This window comes from Doryrhamphus excisus, linkage group LG15 (assembly GCF_037039965.1).
Source record: "Doryrhamphus excisus strain RoL-2023G ecotype Guam linkage group LG15, RoL_Dexc_Guam_v1.1, whole genome shotgun sequence".
NCBI classification, from domain to species: domain Eukaryota; kingdom Metazoa; phylum Chordata; class Actinopteri; order Syngnathiformes; family Syngnathidae; genus Doryrhamphus; species Doryrhamphus excisus.
In genome coordinates this window covers 17913448-17931656 of record NC_136371.1, presented here as the reverse complement: position 1 = coordinate 17931656, position 18209 = coordinate 17913448, and the positions used below count along the sequence as shown (strand labels likewise).

General features: G+C 36.6%; 1 protein-coding gene across 1 annotated transcript in view; it reads left to right on the top strand.

The window, feature by feature from the left end:
• LOC131104041 (inactive dipeptidyl peptidase 10) overlaps positions 1–18209 on the top strand; it is a 41222-nt gene that overhangs the window by 15888 nt on the left and 7125 nt on the right. Inside the window, exons 5-18 of the mRNA XM_058050750.2 lie at positions 1511–1582; positions 8235–8287; positions 8656–8737; positions 11447–11570; positions 11658–11812; positions 13331–13428; positions 13517–13640; positions 15219–15260; positions 15335–15439; positions 16025–16116; positions 16256–16303; positions 16369–16487; positions 16564–16611; positions 17584–17682. Coding sequence (XP_057906733.2) covers positions 1511–1582; positions 8235–8287; positions 8656–8737; positions 11447–11570; positions 11658–11812; positions 13331–13428; positions 13517–13640; positions 15219–15260; positions 15335–15439; positions 16025–16116; positions 16256–16303; positions 16369–16487; positions 16564–16611; positions 17584–17682 — 1261 coding nt within the window. The remainder of the gene's footprint in view (positions 1–1510; positions 1583–8234; positions 8288–8655; positions 8738–11446; positions 11571–11657; positions 11813–13330; positions 13429–13516; positions 13641–15218; positions 15261–15334; positions 15440–16024; positions 16117–16255; positions 16304–16368; positions 16488–16563; positions 16612–17583; positions 17683–18209) is intronic.

The window sequence follows — 18209 nt, the reverse complement described above, 5'->3', positions numbered from 1 at the left end:
GCTATTGTGCTAATGTTAGCATGCTAGCAATGCTAATATGCACACATTAGCATGCTAACAACTAGCATATAGTGTCCAACTATGAAAGTGGTAAAAGGCTACTGTGCTAATGTTAGCATGCTAGCAATGCTAACATGCAAACATTAGCACACTAACGCCTGGCATAATAGTGTCTACCTATGAAAATGGCGAAAAAGCAATGTTGTCATGCTACTGTAAAAGGCTATTGTGCTAATGTTAGCATGCTAGCAATGCTAATATGCACACATTAGCATGCTAACAACTAGCATATAGTGTCCAACTATGAAAGTGGTAAAAGGCTACTGTGCTAATGTTAGCATGCTAGCAATGCTAATATGCAAACATTAGCACGCTAACGCCTGGCATAATAGTGTCTACCTATGAAAATGGCGAAAAAGCAATGTTGTCATGCTACTGTTTGTTTGCTAACACTTTGAAAATGCAAAATATATATATAATTATGTTAGCATGCTATTGTTAACATGCTAGTGTGATAACTGTTCATATACATGAAAATCATAAAAAATGCTAGTATGCTCATGTTAGCATGCTAGCAATACTTATATTCAAATATTAGAATTCTAATACCTAGCATAATGTTGTCTACCATTATGAAGATGCAAAAAATGCTATATATATATATATATATATATATATATATATATATACGTATCTATACTGTATCTACCCATGAAATAGCAAATATCCGCTAACCTTAGCATGCTACCAATGCTTACATGCCAAGCAAAAATATATTGTATTGTGCCTACTTTGAAAATGTAAAAAACGATTAGTGTAATTGTTAGCATGCTAACATGCTATTGTTAACATGCTAACACCTGGCGTGATAGTGGTTAGTGTTTAAATGTTTATGTAATTATGTCAGCATGCTGACACGCTATTGTTAACATGCTAAAACCTAGCATGATCACACATTCATGAGAATCATAAAAAATGCTAATATGCTTATATTAGCATGCTAGCAATGCTAATATGCTAACAATATATAGAATATATAGAAATGATGTTTAAATGATTCATTCATTCATTTTCTACCGCTTATCCTCACGAGGGTCATGGGCTTGCTGGAGCCTATCCCAGCTGTTATTTGGGCGAGGGGCGGGGTCCACCCTGGACTGGTGGCCAGCCAATCACAGGGCAGATATAGACAATCAAATTTTATAGAAAGGAATATCAAGTTTTGAAATATTGAATTGAATAAATGATATATAGTGAGAAAGGCCACAGTTTTTGCATGTTTCATGTGAGCGATGATTTATCCCACTTTGTTTGATGGTTTTTGAATGCACCATCTAAGTTGATGGTCATAAATAACATCAAATAGATGAAGCGTCTCCAAGTCTTTTCCAAGATTTGTTGCTTTTGGGGTCGCCGTTTGAGCCTTGGGGGACTCGGCAGCTAAATAAGAGGCAATCATTATGGCTTCTTAAGAAAATGTGATGTTGTTGTTTTGTTTCCCCCCCCGCAGGATCTGTCCGCCACCAAATTCCAAGTCTCGGCAGACCAGAGCTTTGTGCTCCTGGCGTACAACATTCAGGCGGTGAGTTTCCCCCCTTCGGCTTATTTATGTGATTTATTTGTCCAAACATCAGCAGGCTAGTCGTTAGCGAGACGGGGAAACAATGGACCCCCCCCAACCCCCCCACCCTGCACTGACTCGACCGTACTGCAGCGCTACCGTAGTTAGCTCGATAAAACCCACAGCAAGCGGTGAAGAGGGGGGGCTGAATATTTCAAGAGCGGGTGACGGAGGATGAAAGCGTGTCTTGGAGAAGACTGTCAAGGGCCGGGGGGGGGGGCATAAAGGGGGGGTGGGAGTGGTTGATAATGAAAAGGCGAAGTGGATGACATAGTGGGTCGTCTCAGGTGAATACGAGGTGGTCCATCCTTGGCTCTGCGGCTCCCTTAAACGCTTCCCACCGAGGACAAACGAGCGGCCATGCAAGCAAATAAAAAAGTCTTTTGCGTTTTTATTAGCATGGAAGTCGTCTCTCTGCGGGGTTTCTTTTCTTTCTGCTTTTCTTTCATATTCTCTCTTTGCTAATGAGCAGACTGCACATTAATTATTGAGGCTGCCTCTGCTAATTCTCTGCTATTGAGAATTAAAAACAAAGGTTCCTTTCCAGTTTGGGTAAACAGGAAGAAGGCAACCATGTTTGTATAAGTCCCTGGCTTTGAAAATGCAAAAAATGTCGGTATAATTATGTTATTGTGCTAACACGCTAATGTTAACATGCTAACACCTAGCTAACGCTAACTGTCTGCTTATGTTCATATTCTTGAAAATTGCAAAATGCCGACATGTACATATTAGCATGCTAACAACTAGCATATAAGTGTCAACCCATGCTAATATGCTACTATGCTAATTTTAGCACGCTAACACCTAGTGGTTAGTGTTTATATACTGTTTATCTACCCATGAAATAACAAAATATGCTAGCATAATAACCTTAGCATGCTTGCAATGCTAACATGCTAGCATTAGCTTTGTAACACCTACCAAAATGCCTATTTTGACAATGCAAATTTTTTTTAGTACAATTATGTTAGCATGCTAACATTCTATTGTTAACATGCTCACACCTAGAATGATAATGCTGTCTGCTTATGTTCATATTGATGAAAATCATAAAAAAATGCTAATTACTCATGTTACCATGCTAATACCTACTTGTGTGTAACTATTAAGATAGAAAAAAGCAATGTTAGCATGCTAACATTTAGCATGATAGTGTGAAGTGTTCATAGATTTGTCTACCCATGAAAACAACTAAAATACTATGCTAACACCTAGCATGATAGTGGTTAGTGTTTATATACTGTTTATCTACCCATGAAATAACAAAATATGCTAGCATAATAACCTTAGCAGCTTGCAATGCTAACATGCTAGCATTAGCTTTGTAACACCTACCAAAATGCCTACTTTGACAATGCAAAAAATTGTTAGTATGATTATGTTAGCATGCTAACATTCTGTTGTTAACATGTTAACACCTAGAATGATAATGCTGTCTGCTTATGTTCATATTGACGAAAATCATGAAAAATGCTAATTACTCATGTTAGCATGCTAACACCTCATTGTGTCTACCTATTAAGATAAAAAAGGCATGTTAGCATGCTAACATGTAGCATGATAGTGTGAAGTGTTCATATATTTGTCTACCCATGAAAACAACTAAAATACTATGCTAACACCTAGCATGATAGTGGTTAGTGTTTATATACTGAATATCTACCCATAAAATAACAAAATATGCTAGCATAATAACCTTAGCATGCTTGCAATGCTAACATGCGGACTTTAGCTTTGTAACACCTACCAAAATGCCTACTTTGACAATGCAAAGAAATGTTAGTGCGATTATGTTAGCATGCTAACATTCTGTTGTAAACATGCTCACACCTAGAATGATAATGCTGTCTGTTTATGTTCATATTGACAAAAATCATAAAAAATGCTAATTACTCATGTTAGCATGCTAACACCTCATTGTGTCTACCTATTAAGATAGTGTTTATATACTGTATATCTACCCATGAAATAACAAAATATGCTAGCATAATAACCTTAGCATGATTGCAATGCTAACATGCTAACATTAGCTTTGTAACACCTACCAAAATGCCTACTTTGACAATGCAAAAAAATGTTAGTATGATTATGTTAGCATGCTAACATTCTGTTGTTAACATGCAATGATAATGCTCTCTGCTTATGTTCATATTGACGAAAATCATAAAAAATGCTAATTACTCATGTTAGCATGCTGACACCTAATTGTGTCTCTTTATTAAGATAGAAAAAAGCAATATTACCATGCTCATGTTAGCACGCTAACACTTAGCATTATAGTGTGAAGTGTTCATATATTTGTCTACCCATGATGACAGCTAAAAATGCTACCATGCTAGTATTAGCATGCTAACACCTAGCATGATAGTGGTTAGTGTTTATATACTATCTATCTACACATGAAATAACAAAATATGCTAGCATTATAGCCTTAGCATGATTGCAATGCTAACATGCTAGCATTCGATTTGGAACACCTATCAAAATGCCTACTTTGACAATGCGAAAAAATGTTAGTGTGATTATGTTAGCACGCTAACATTCTGTTGTTAACATGCTAACATCTAGAATGATAATGCTGCTTATGTTCATAATGACAATAAAATCATAAAAAATGCTAATCACTCATATTAGCATGCTAACACCTAATTCTATCATGCTAATGTTAGCATGCTAACATTTAGCATGATAGTGTGAAGTGTTCATATATTTATCTACTCATGATGACAGCTAAAAATGCTACTATGCTAGCATTAGCGTGCTAACACAAAGCATGATAGTGATTAGTGTTTGTATATGTGTCTACCCATGAAAGTAGCAACAAATGTTAATGTTAGTGTCAATGTTAGCATGCTAGCTCCTCCTCGACAACTAGTTGGACGTTAGCTTAATATTCCGTAATATTCATAATAGTCTTTGGACTTTATTCTTTTAATGTGTTTTTATGCTTTTTAAATGAATTCATTATGATTATTCATCTTCATATTCTCCAAGTATTCCAGTTTTCTTTTGGGATTTTTTTCGGATGATATGATGTTTACATACGTCTTCATTTGTATGCATCGGCACCGTAAGTCATCACAGGAAGGGGCGGGGCCTGCCACCATGAATCAAGTGCGCTCGGCGTTTTATGCGTCCGGTCCTTATTCCTTTACTCCCCTTCCATCTTCCCACCCACTCGCTCACTTTTCCTGTCTATCTCGGAGCAATTTATGCTGACTGATGCAGTTTAGGGATGGGGGGGGGGTCAGAGCAGTGTGTTGTCTTTGAAGGAACGGGAACGGGCTCGCTTGGAATCCATCAGAGAGATTATTGTTGTCGGGAATGGCGGGGGCGCCGGGCAGCAGAGAGGAAAGATTGAACGGGTTTGTTGTGGTTTTCCATTAAGGCTTGAAGGGGAATGGATTTTTGGAGGGTGATCGGGCCTTGTGGGAATCCGGGAGGACAGGGATCCTTGGGGGAAAGAACTTTCCTAGATGGGATTATAGATGATTCCCATCCCAGCGGGGGTCGTGGTGCTCGCTAGAGGAGGAAGAGGAGAAGGAACGAATGATGGCCACCAAGATGTGCCAAAGCAGTGGTGGGCCTGTGTTCTGCTGCAGAGGGAAGTGGGGGCTGGGGGGGGGGGGGGGCTGTTGCTCGGGGGCTGGGGGGGGGAGTCTTTGCTTTGTAAAATGTTGTTTCAGCATTTTCCGTTTACACCGTGCTGCTCAACAGCTGTCAAAATGTCAGCATGCCCCCCCATCCATCATCAGCAACATCAAGTAGAAATAGTAAAGAAAAAATATTTTAAATATTTTAAAATTATTTCATTATAAAGTTAATATATAAAATATAAAAAGGTAATATATAAAATATATTAATATATTAAAAAACAAAATATTTATATTTATATTAATGTATTTATATGAATTTATATATTTATATATTTTTTACAATACAGGTTTAATTTATACATATAAAATGTATTAATATATTAAAAACTATCTAAAAAACAAAATATTTATATTTATATTTATATAAATGTATTTATATTAATTTATATATTTATATTTTTTTTTACAATACAGGTTTAATTTATATATATATATAATATTATGATATAATAATATAATGATAATATTATAGTAATAATACTATTATAATATATAATATACTAATTTTAGAAAAAACAATAGAAAAAATGGTAATATGACAAGAAAAAAGTAGCAAAACTATGAGAATAAACTTGTAATATAAAATATAAAAGACTTATGACTTTATTCCCATTATATTATGGCTTTATTCCAAATGATCATGACTTTATTCCCATTATATTATGCCTTTATTCCCAAATGATCATGATTTTATTCCCATTATATTAAGGTTTTATTCACGAATTATCATGATTTTTCCCCATATTATTATGACTTTATTCCCATGATATCATGACTTTATTGCCATAATATTTTGACTTTATTGTATTTAATGTACAACTTTTTTCTCGAAAACGAAGTTTTTTTTCTCAAATTGTACGACTTTATCGTTACAAATATATTCCTTTTTTCTAGAAAACTGTAAAGTAATATTATGACTTTGCTGTATTTTTGCTGTTTGGCTCTGCTAATAATCCGTCGTACGCAGCAGCTTGAAAAAAGAAAGACAAAAACATGCCAGGCTGACTTTAGCTAGGTTACAGGCTAAACAGGAAAACGAGAAAACGAGATTGGGATGTGTCAGGAAAGCGTAGTGCGTTGTGGGACACACGTTGGTACCCGAGCCCCCGCCACCCCAGCCGCCCCCTCAGCCGTCCGCTTGATTTATTCTTCCTCCGACTGACCTTTTCAGGCCAGTTGAAGATGCGCCACCCACACTTTGACAAATGACGGCTGCTCACATGACGTTCCGGCGGACCCCCCCACCCGGGCGCCCCGACTCGTCACCTGGGTTATTTTCCCACTTCCCTTCGGACGCGGACTCGGCATTTACCCACGGCAGCTCCTTCATCCTTAAAGGAGAAATCCAATCCCTTTTCTTCAAGCGTGCTGTGTAGAGGATGTGACATTTCATTTCTACGGGGGCTTTTTTTCCCCACAAAGCTCTCAGAGGCTGACGGACGAGCAAATTGCCTCCTTTGGGCTTTTGTGGGAAAAGGAGAAGGAATGGATGTCTGACCTTGAATTCATCAGGTGGGGCCGTGATCAATGGCGGTCAACGCATTCATTAGTCTTCCTCAGCATGCTGCTTTCATTATTGGCGGAGATGCTGACACCGTCACCGGGCAGACCCCCACCTCCTCCTCCTCTGACCCCCCCCCCCCATCTCCGTAGGCTACTTTATTTCCTCACATCAGAGTTCCTGTGATGCAACCTTCTCTGCTTTGGATGCCGACCCTGCCGTGATGTAACGACCTTGAAACTCTTTCTCTAGCGGCTTACTGGGGTAGTCACACACTCAGGGAGGGGGGGGGGCACTGTATTTTTGTCTTTTCGAACAACAAAATTTTCAAAATTTTGATGTTTGCATCATTTTGTTTTCATAACTGACTTGCCGAAATTTTCAACATACATAAAACATAAAACAATATTTAAATTGTGTAAAAAATGTAATTTCAAAGCATTTATAAAAAGGAAATTAATTACTTAATTAAAATTAATAATGTTAAAATTTAATAAAGCTGTATTAATAAATTCAAATAGACAAACGTTACAAAATCTAATTATTTAATCATCCACAAAAGGACATTTTATTCCAGTAAAATGATGATTGATAGACATTTTTAAATAATGTTAAATGTTTTTTCCTTCAAATTTGAATTTTAAAAATGGAAGAAAATTCATAAATTTCTTCAAAAGCAAAATTTACTTTAAATTTGAGTCCCTATTATTTAATTGAAAAATGCTCAAACATTGAATTGAATTGGTTAAATTCAAATAGTTTAGTTTAATTTAAAGGGCCCTATTTTATTTTATTTTATTTTATTTTATTTTATTTAATTTAATTTAATTTAATTTAATTTAATTTAATTTAATTTAATTTAATTTAATTTAATTTAATTTAATTTAATTTAATTTAATTTAATTTAATTTAATTTAATTTAATTTAATTTAATTTAATTTATTTTACTGGTGTTATTTATTTTACCTACAAATCTGCAATTCCACAGTGTAGCCAGGAGGAGGCAGTATAACTTCATGTTAGCTTTTATTTTATTTTATTCATAAGATAATTTTAATTTTAATTGATTAAATAATTTGTTTTTTGCATTATATTGTAATGCAAGACACATTTCCTTTTAAATAATTGAGTACATTTATTTCATTTTTTTATTTGTTTATACTCATGTTTTTTTTTAATTTAATTTAATTTAATTTAATTTTATTTTATTTTATTTTATTTTATTTTATTTTATTTTATTTTATTTTATTTTATTTTATTTTATTTTATTTTATTTTATTTTATTTTATTTGAGGGCCCAATCCATCTGAAATAAGGACATAAAAATCTAATTCAATGCATCTAACGTATTTGAGTGACAGGCGGGCGTTGCGGGTATTGATTGAGGCCGCCCGTCCCGCGGCCGCCCCCCCAGTGGCGTGCGTATGCGTGACCTGCTGTGTGCCTCTTTCAGGTGTTCTCTCAGTCCTCCACAGCGTCCTATGCCACCTACAGCGTGGCCAGCGGGTAGGTGGAACCCGGAATGCTCCTGCATGGGCTGCATGCCGGGGGAGGGGCGGACGTCGGACCGAGCGACTCCCCCATCAGAGCCCCGTGCTTGCCTTCATCCGTGCGTCTTCTTCATTTCCAGCATCGTATGAGTGGCGGAGTCCAGGAGGAAGCCATCTTTGTTCTGTGGAGGCGTGTCTGCAGGAAGCCTGAAAGGAGATTGGAGATGTTGCACCCCTGCATGAGCCCCCATTTTCTCTCTGGTCCTTTCTGCATCTTGCTCGGACATGCCCCCATCTTCCGGGCCACGGTGCAGAAGGACCACAGAGATCTTTGGACGGGACGCCGCCCCCCCCTTCAAGGCTTATGTCCCGTGTGTGTTGCAGGGAACTTCTGGAGCTGGGGCCGCCGCAGAAGGACAAGGCCGTGTTGCAGTACGCTTCCTGGGGGCCTCAGGGGAACCAGCTGGTGGGTGGGGCGTACGCCCCCATCTGTCATGTGTATCATTGATCATGCACACGCACACACGCACACGCAAGTCAAAGATCTTCAATAAGACAGGGTTGCTCTGCTGTTTTTGGTCATCTGTTGCAAAAATCCTAGTCAAAAATTCTCAATAAGATAGGGTTGCTCTGCTGTTTTTAGTAATCTATTGCAAAAATCTTAGTCAAAGATTTTCAATACGACAGGGTTGCTCTGCTGTTTTTGGTCATCTGCTGCAAAATGCTAGTCAACGATCTTCTACAGTAAGAGTGCTACCTGCTGTTGTTAAGCACATACTGCAAAACACTAGTCAAAGATCCTCAATAAGACAGGGTCGCTCTGCTGTTTTTGGTCATCTGTTGCAAAAATCCTAGTCAAAAATTCTCAATAAGACAGGGTTGCTCTGCTATTTTTGGTAATCTGTTGCAAAAATCCTAGTCAAAAATTCTCAATAAGATAGGGTTGCTCTGCTGTTTTTGATCATCTGTTGCAAAAATCCTAGTCAAAGATCTTCAATAAGAGAGGGTTGCTCTGCTGTTTTTGGTAATCTGCTGCAAAAATACTAGACAAAGATCATCAATAAGACAGGGTTGCTCTGCTGTTTTTGGTCATCTGTTGCGAAAACACTCATCAAAGATCTTCAATAACACAGCGCTGCTCTGCTGTTTTTGGTAATCTGCTGCAAAAAGCTAGTCAATGATCTTCTACAGTAAGAGTGCTACCTGCTGTTGTTGAGCACATACTGCAAAACACTAGTCAAAAATCTTCAATAAGACAGGGTTTCTCTGCTGTTTTTGGTCATCTGTTGCAAAAATCCTAGTCAAAGATCTTCAATAAGAGAGGGTTGCTCTGCTGTTTTTGGTCATCTGCTGCAAAAATACTAGTCAAAGATATTCAATAACACAGTGCTGCTCTGCTGTTTTTGGTAATCTGCAAAAAGCTAGTCAATGATCTTCTACAGTAAGAATGCTACCTGCTGTTGTTGAGCACATACTGCAAAACACTCGTCAAAGATCCTCAATAAGACAGGGTTGCTCTGCTGTTTTTGGTCATCTGTTGCAAAAATCCTAGTCAAAAATTCTCAATAAGACGAGGTTGCTCTGCTGTTTTTAGTAATCTATTGCAAAAATCTTAGTCAAAGATTTTCAATATGACAGGGTTGCTCTGCTGTTTTTGGTCATCTGCTGCAAAATGCTAGTCAACGATCTTCTACAGTAAGAGTGCTACCTGCTGTTGTTAAGCACATACTGCAAAACACTAGTCAAAGATCCTCAATAAGACAGGGTCGCTCTGCTGTTTTTGGTCATCTGTTGCAAAAATCCTTGTCAAAAATTCTCAATAAGACAGGGTTGCTCTGCTGTTTTTGATCATCTGTTGCAAAAATCCTAGTCAAAAATTCTCAATAAGATAGGGTTGCTCTGCTGTTTTTGATCATCTGTTGCAAAAATCCTAGTCAAAGATCTTCAATAAGAGAGGGTTGCTCTGCTGTTTTTGGTCATCTGCTGCAAAAATACTAGTCAAAGATATTCAATAACACAGTGCTGCTCTGCTGTGTTTGGTAATCTGCTGCAAAAAGCTAGTCAATGATCTTCTACAGTAAGAGTGCTACCTGCTGTTGTTGAGCACATTCTGCAAAACACTCGTCAAAGATCCTCAATAAGACAGGGTCGCTCTGCTGTTTTTGGTCATCTGTTGCAAAAATCCTAGTCAAAGATCTTCAATAAGAGAGGGTTGCTCTGTTGTTTTTGGTCATCTGTTGCAAAGATCCTAGTCAAAGATCCTCAATAAGACAGGGTTGCTCTGCTGTTTTTGGTAATCTATTGCAAAAATCCGAGTCAAAGATCTTCAATAAGACAGGATTGCTCTGCTGTTTTTGGTAATCTATTGCAAAAATTCTAGTCAAAGATCTTCAATAAGACAGAGTTGCTCTGCTGTTTTTGGTAATCTGCTGCAAAATGCTAGTCAATGATCTTCTACAGTAAGAGTGCTACCTGCTGTTGTTAAGCACAAGCTGCAAAACACTTGTCAAAGATCCTCAATAATACAGGGTTGCTCTGCTGTTTTTGGTAATCTGTTGCAAAAACACTCGTCAAAGATCTTCAATAAGACAGGGTTGCTCTGCTGTTTTTGGTAATCTGCTGCAGAAATACTAGTCAAAGATCTTCAATAAGAGAGTGTTGCTCTGCTGTTTTTGGTAATCTGCTGCAGAAATGCTAGTCAATGATCTTTTACAGAGTGCTACCTGCTGTTGTTAAGCACAAGCTGCAAAACACTAGTCAAAGATCCTCAATAAGACAGGGTTGGGTTGCTGTTTTTGGTCATCTGTTGCAAAAATCCTGCTCACAGATCTTCAATAAGACAGCACTGCTCTGCTGTTTTTGGTAATCAGCTGCAAAAATATTAGTCAAAATTTGCCATAATGAGCGTTCCGCACAAAATGCTAGTCAAAGATCCTCAAACATTTTCTCTGTGACAGGAGCTCTGTGCTGTTCTTAAGCACTGCTATTTTTGATGAAATCCACACTGAGAATCGAACCCGGGTCTTCCTGATCCTGTTCTTACTTGCTGATAAACTACCAAAGATTATTTTGAAGGACTTCTTTCAACAGCTGGTCATGAAATGTTTTGGGGAAGCTGATGCATACGTGCTAGCCAAAGATCCTCTATATAAGGATGCGGTTGTGTTTGTGTCAGGTGTTTTTCTTTGATGGCGACATCTTCTACAAGGCCAGCGTGAGCAGCCAAGCCCTGCGCCTCACGTCCAGCGGGGGCCACCACAGCCGTGTCCTCAACGGACTCTCGGACTGGACTTACGAAGGTCGGACAGACTTTTCATTGGAGGCAACATCATATGAACCCGTAGACCTCGTGCCCCGTTTTCTTATTTTCTTCTGTATGTGTGTAGAGGAAGTGCTGCTGTCACACGTCGCCCACTGGTGGTCGGTGGACGGCGCCCGGCTGGCGTACCTCAGCATCAACAACTCGGCCACGCCCCTTGTGGAAATACAGAAGTTTCTAGGTGGTCTGTACCCCTCCAACGCCGTCTTCCCCTACCCCAAGGTGAGGCCGGCTGGCGTGGATTTGGTCTTCCCGTCTCCCTGGCAACCGGTGGGGCCGCCTTGTCATTGGCTGTTCATGCAGTCATTGGCAGTCATTGGCAGTCATAACATAACACCAAATATTCTGGAAAATACATGTTACAGTCACATGGAAATTAACATACACAGTTTATTCTATAATTAGAAAATATTAAAAATCATAATTGATTTAAAAAAACATCAAATTTAATTTTATTAAATCTTTTATTTACATATTTATTTATTTGTTTGTAGTTTATTGAATAGTTTAGTGATGTGTCTATTTTGGATCAGGCTGTGAACAAACTTAAACTTAAACTTAGAATTAAACTTAAGCTTAGAATTAAACTCAAGTTAAGCTTAGAATTATAAACTTGGAATTTTTAAATTTAATTTAATTTAATTTAATTTAATTTAATTTCATTTCATTTCATTTCATCTAATTTCATTTAATTTCAGTTCATTTCATTTCATTTCATTTAAATTCATTTCATTTTCCTTTATTTTCCTTTATTTTGTAAGTGCAGCAGACTCACAAATTTAATTTAATATAATTTAATTTAATTTAATTTAATTTAATTTAATTTAATTTAATTTAATTTCATTTAATTTCATTTAATTTCATTTAATTTCATTTAATTTCATTTAATTTCATTTAATTTCATTTAAATTATTTTATTTCATTTAATTTAATTTCATTTAATTTCATTTAATTTCATTTAATTTCATTTAATTTCATTTAATTTCATTTAATTTCATTTAATTTCATCTAATTTCATTTAATTTCATTTAATTTCATTTAAATTCATTTCATTTTCCTTTATTTTCCTTTATTTTCCTTTATTTTGTAAGTGCAGCAGACTCACAAATTTAATTTAATTTAATTTAATTTAATTTAATTTAATTTAATTTAATTTAATTTAATTTAATTTAATTTAATTTAATTTAATTTAATTTAATTCATTTTTATTTTATTTTTAAAATACTATTTGATATAATTAATATGAGTTAATAATGTAATAATTTTCATTAGGTAATAATAACTACAAATTCTTCAAATAATAATAATTGTATATTAAATGCTATTAATCAAAATATACCTCTGAAATAAAATAAAATAAATTACAATGAAATCATGAAATTAATAATGTAATTTCCACGAGGAAATAATAAATTCTTCAAATAATAATAATTTTATATTATTTGCTATTAATCAAAATATACCTCTGAAATAAAATAAAATAATTTAATTTAATTTATTTTGTAAGATGAATACAATTATTAAATAAAAATATTATTTTATAATTCCATTCAATTCCATTTTTAATTCTATTATATCATTAATGTCATGAATTAATTTGGTATTATGTTAAATTGATTGAAGTGGACTGTATTCTTATTTTCTAATAATAAATACAATAAGGAAGCGAAATGACTTTTTTATAATTGAATGAAATAGTCAAATAATAATAATTGTATTTCATTTCTGTAATTGTGACAGGCCGGCGCCAGCATCCCATCGGTCAGCCTGTTTGTGGTCAACCTGTACGGTCCGGCCCACACGGTGGAGATGACGCCCCCCGACTCCGTGAGGGCCAGGTAGGCCAAGGTAGTTTCTTTTGGAAACTATATTCCATACGCCCCCCCCCCCCCCCCCCCCCCCCCCCCCCCAACCGTTTCCCTGCAGGGAAGGCTACATCTCCATGGTGACGTGGACCAGCAGCACCCGCCTGGCGCTGCGCTGGGTGAACCGGGCCCAGAACCAGTCGGTGCTGTGCTTGTGCGAGGCCACCACGGGGGCGTGCTCGGAGGTCAGTCGCCCCCATGATGTCCTTCACATCGTCATCATCATATTCACTTTATACAAACACAATATTACTGCCTTAGTATGAAATATTTTACAAACAAAAGCAATATAAACTAATATTTTTGAGAAAAAAATTCTAATAAATAATTGAATGAATAATATTTAATTTGTACTGTTTTTAATGAAGCTCGCACCAAATAATTATAATTTAATAATAATTGCTGGTGATCAAAATGAACTCCTGAAATTAATATAAAATGAAATACAATTACATATCAAAATATCAAACACAATTCAACAAAAATGAAATACAATACATTTTCAAACACTAAAATACAATTCAACCCAAAAATATTGGAAATAAATCTAATGCATCAATTTAAAAAAAATTAATAAATTTTATGGACAAATGCAATATGGACAAATATTTTAGAAACAAAATTCCAATAAATCATTTAATTACTAAGAAATATTTAATTTGTTTCAGCTGAAATTTTCCAAATAATTTAATAATAGTAAATATCAAAGTGTACTCCTGAAATTAAATACTATTTGATATAAATAATAGAAGTTAATAATATAATAATTTTCATTAGGAAATAATACATATAAATTCCTCAAATAATAATAATTTTATATTAATTTCTATTAATCAAAATATACCTCTGAAATAAAATAAAATAAAATAAATTACAATGAAATCATGAAATTAATAATATTATTTCCATTAGGAAATAATAAATATAAATTCTTCAAATAATAATTTTATATTAATTGCTATTAATCAAAATATACCTCTGAAATAAAATAAAATAAATTACAATGAAATCATGAAATTAATAATATAATAATTTCCACGAGGAAATAATAAATATAAATTCTTCAAATAATAATAATTTAATATTAATTGCTATTAATCAAAATATACCTCTGAAATAAAATAAAATAAATTACAATTAAATCATGAAATTAATAATATAATAATTTCCATGAGGAAATAATAAATATAAATTCTTTAAATAATAATAATTTCATATTAATTACTATTAATCAAAATATGCCTCTGAAATAAAATAAATTACAATGTAATAATGAAATTAATAATATAATAATTTCCACGAGGAAATAATAAATATAAATTCTTCAAATAATAATAATTTAATATTAATTGCTATTAATCAAAATATACCTCTGAAATAAAATAAAATAAATTACAATGAAATCATGAAACTAACTTAAATATGAACATTTACAATAAATCCAATGAATCCATAATAATAAATACATTGACCAAATTCAATCCAGGAAAACAATACTTATATAATACAATTTGTATAGTTATAAAAATACTATAATTACTACCCATCTAAGAAATAAAAAAAATCCTATGACATGAAATCCAACGTAATATAATCCAATAAAATACAATGACATGAAATGTACAACAAAAAAAAATGTACTACAAGTAAATGGTGAAAAACTGCGTTTGAAGGTTCCACTGAGGTAGTACTACATGTGAAGTCGTGTTTTATTACTCCAGAATGTTCTCACGTTTCCTTTTGTGTATTGCTGCCGTCCAAAGAAGCACAAGGCGTCCTTGGGCGTGGCGCACAGGCGGGCGCAGGTATCACCTCCTCATCCATCATGGCCGCCTTTCTCCTCCTCCTTTACGTCTTAAGTCGTTTTGTTTCCTGTCAGGACGTCCCTCTCTTCTCCAAAGATGGCGCCACCTTCTACGCCATCCTGCCGGCCAAGCAGGGCGCCCGGGGAGAATTCGGCCACGTCGCCGCTCTGTCAGCGCGGGTACGCGGGGGGGGCAGACTATATATTTTACACGTAACAGTCCACCTGGTATTATTGTATCTGTAAAATTGTCATGCAATCTGCTATTATTATTTATTATTTTATATTTATATTTAAATATTTTAAAAATAATAAAATATTATAATAATTACAATAAAACTATAATAATAATTATTATATTTTTATTATGTAAAATATGCAAATATAACAATAATATTATATATAATTAATATAATAATTAGCATTAATATAATAATTATAATAATCATAATAGTTCTAATAATTCTTATAATAATCTAATAATAATAATTATTATTATTACCATCAAAAGGTTGGCTCAGGCCATGACGCCAGGTTGTATGTTGAGTTTAAATGAAATACTTTGGAAAGATTGGGCGGGCCGTATTCAAACACTTGGTGGGCCGGATGTGGCCCCCGGGCCGTAGTTTGCCCACCCCTGGTGTAAACTAAAGCAAGGTGGCCAAATTAAGACATGGGGAAGATTCTCATTAGCGCTTAAGTGCATTTGCGATGAAAAGGTGCCCCCCCCTCCCCCTTTCATCTCCTGTTTGTTTGCCCTGGCAGCCCACCATTTCCTCCGGCCCCGCTCGCTTTTTGACGTCTGGTAACTGGGATGTCACTTCGCTCTGCGCCCTGGACGACAAGGATGGAAAGATGTAGGTCCTTGGCTTCCTTTTGTTTTTTTGGAATTTGGGCGGGGGGGCAATTAGGGGGGGGGCATGCCATTTTCATGTGTTTTGTTATTATTATGTTATGACTATGATTATAATAAAGAGTTGTTTTCCTCCCTATCAGATATTTCCTAAGCAACGAGGAATCCAGACAAGGACGACACCTTTACAGGTAAGGGGGGGAGTGGGAGGGGGGGGCATCTCACGTTGTGTCCCTGAACGCATCTGGTTCCCAAGCGTGGATGTGGACGGTGCGTACGAGCGCCACTGCATCACCTGTGACCTCCTGGATGGGTGCCACTTCTTCCACGGCCGTTTCAGCCCCAACCGCACCCACGTGGTCCTGCGATGCCTGGGTGGGTGAGGCGCCCACACGGGGCCGACGTGAAGTTGCTTATCCAGGTTTTTTTTTTCTTCTTACTTCTTCTCCAGGCCCAGGGATTCCCAAAGTGACAGTCCACAGCGTAAAGGACCCTTCCAGTGAGTTCCACATTTAAAAGAACTGGAAACGTGGGAACGCCAGCTGAGTCAGATAGGCCACGCCCACACGGATTGATTGACACAACGTTAACAGAACATACCTGTTACATACCTTATCCTCACGAGGGTCGCAGGAGGTGCTGGAGCCTATCCCAGCTGTCTTAAGGCGTGGACTGGTGGCCAGCCAATCACAGGGCACTTAAAGTCAAACAACCATTCACACTCACATTCATACCTATGGACAATTTGGAGTGGCTAATTAACCTAGCATGTTTTTTGGAATGTGGGAGGAAACCGGAATACCCGGGGAGAACATGGAAACTCGGTAAACGCTTGGTAAATATCGTCTTTGATGAATCTAAGGGTGGCACGGTGGTCAAGTGGTTAGCGTTCAGACCTCACAGCTAGGAGACCAGGGTTCGATTCCACCCTCGGAATTGTATTTTCAGGGTTTTTCTCCGGGTACTCCGGTTTCCTCCCACATTCCAAAAACATGCTAGGTTAATTAGCCACTCCAAATTGTCCATATGTATGAATGAATGTGAGTGTGAATGGTTGTTTGACTTTATGTGCCCTGTGATTGGCTGGCCACCAGTCCAGGGTGTACCTGTACCTGTACCTGTAATCATAAATTAGGTCAATTCTATACTAGCCCAAAACAATTGTAGCGCACAAATTCCGCCTAGCAACAAGTAGCATAATAGTAGTAGTAGTAGTAGTAGTAGTAGTAGTAGTATTGTTTGTGCTTGCTGCTAACTCTTAAGTGTTTTCTAGTAACTCATGAATTAGTTGTGTTGTTGTGCTGTAAGGTTAATAATGGTGTTCGTATACCAGGTGTACTGCCTCCCTACTTCCTACAGAGGTCGCTGTAAGCAAGGCCACCATCAGCAATAGGTTTTCATTACAACAACACCGCCCTCTTTCGGCAGCTCTGAGTATTCACGACATGATGGTGTTTTTTTTCTGTTGAAGGGTACGTGGTCTTGGAGGACAACAGTCCCCTGTCCAAAGCGCTGGAGGACAAGCACCTCCCCGAGACCCTGTTCCGGACCCTTTCGGGTGACGGCCACGGTAGGAGTACTCTCTATTGTCGTACTTAGCGGTGGTCAGTATTCATTTGATTATGGTCGCATGGGGGCTGGAGCCTATCCCAGTTGACTTTGTGAGGGAGGCGGCCCCCGGACTGGTTACCTGTCAATCACACAGGGGTTACATACTGGAAGAGAACACACAACCTTTGTGTTTTTGTTTACAATATTTTCCTAAACGTCAAAGACAATTTGAGTCTTTGGTTTTATGCTAACGTACGCGCTATATTTTGGTAAATGTCAAAAACATCCTAACGTGTGCGTTTTTGTGCGTCAAGACTGGTTTGTTGAAAACTAGAAATTAACATACGTGTTTTTTGGAAATGTCAAAGACAATTAGCGAGTCAAAGCTAGTTGACTAGCCTAACCTACGTGTTTTTGTGTGTTCACGAGTAACGTAAATGACAATTTACAGTTTCAAAGAACCTAAAATATGTGTTTGTTTTCGTAAACGTCAAGAACTATATAGTGTGACAAACCGAACCGATGCGGTTTTGTGCATTTGACGCA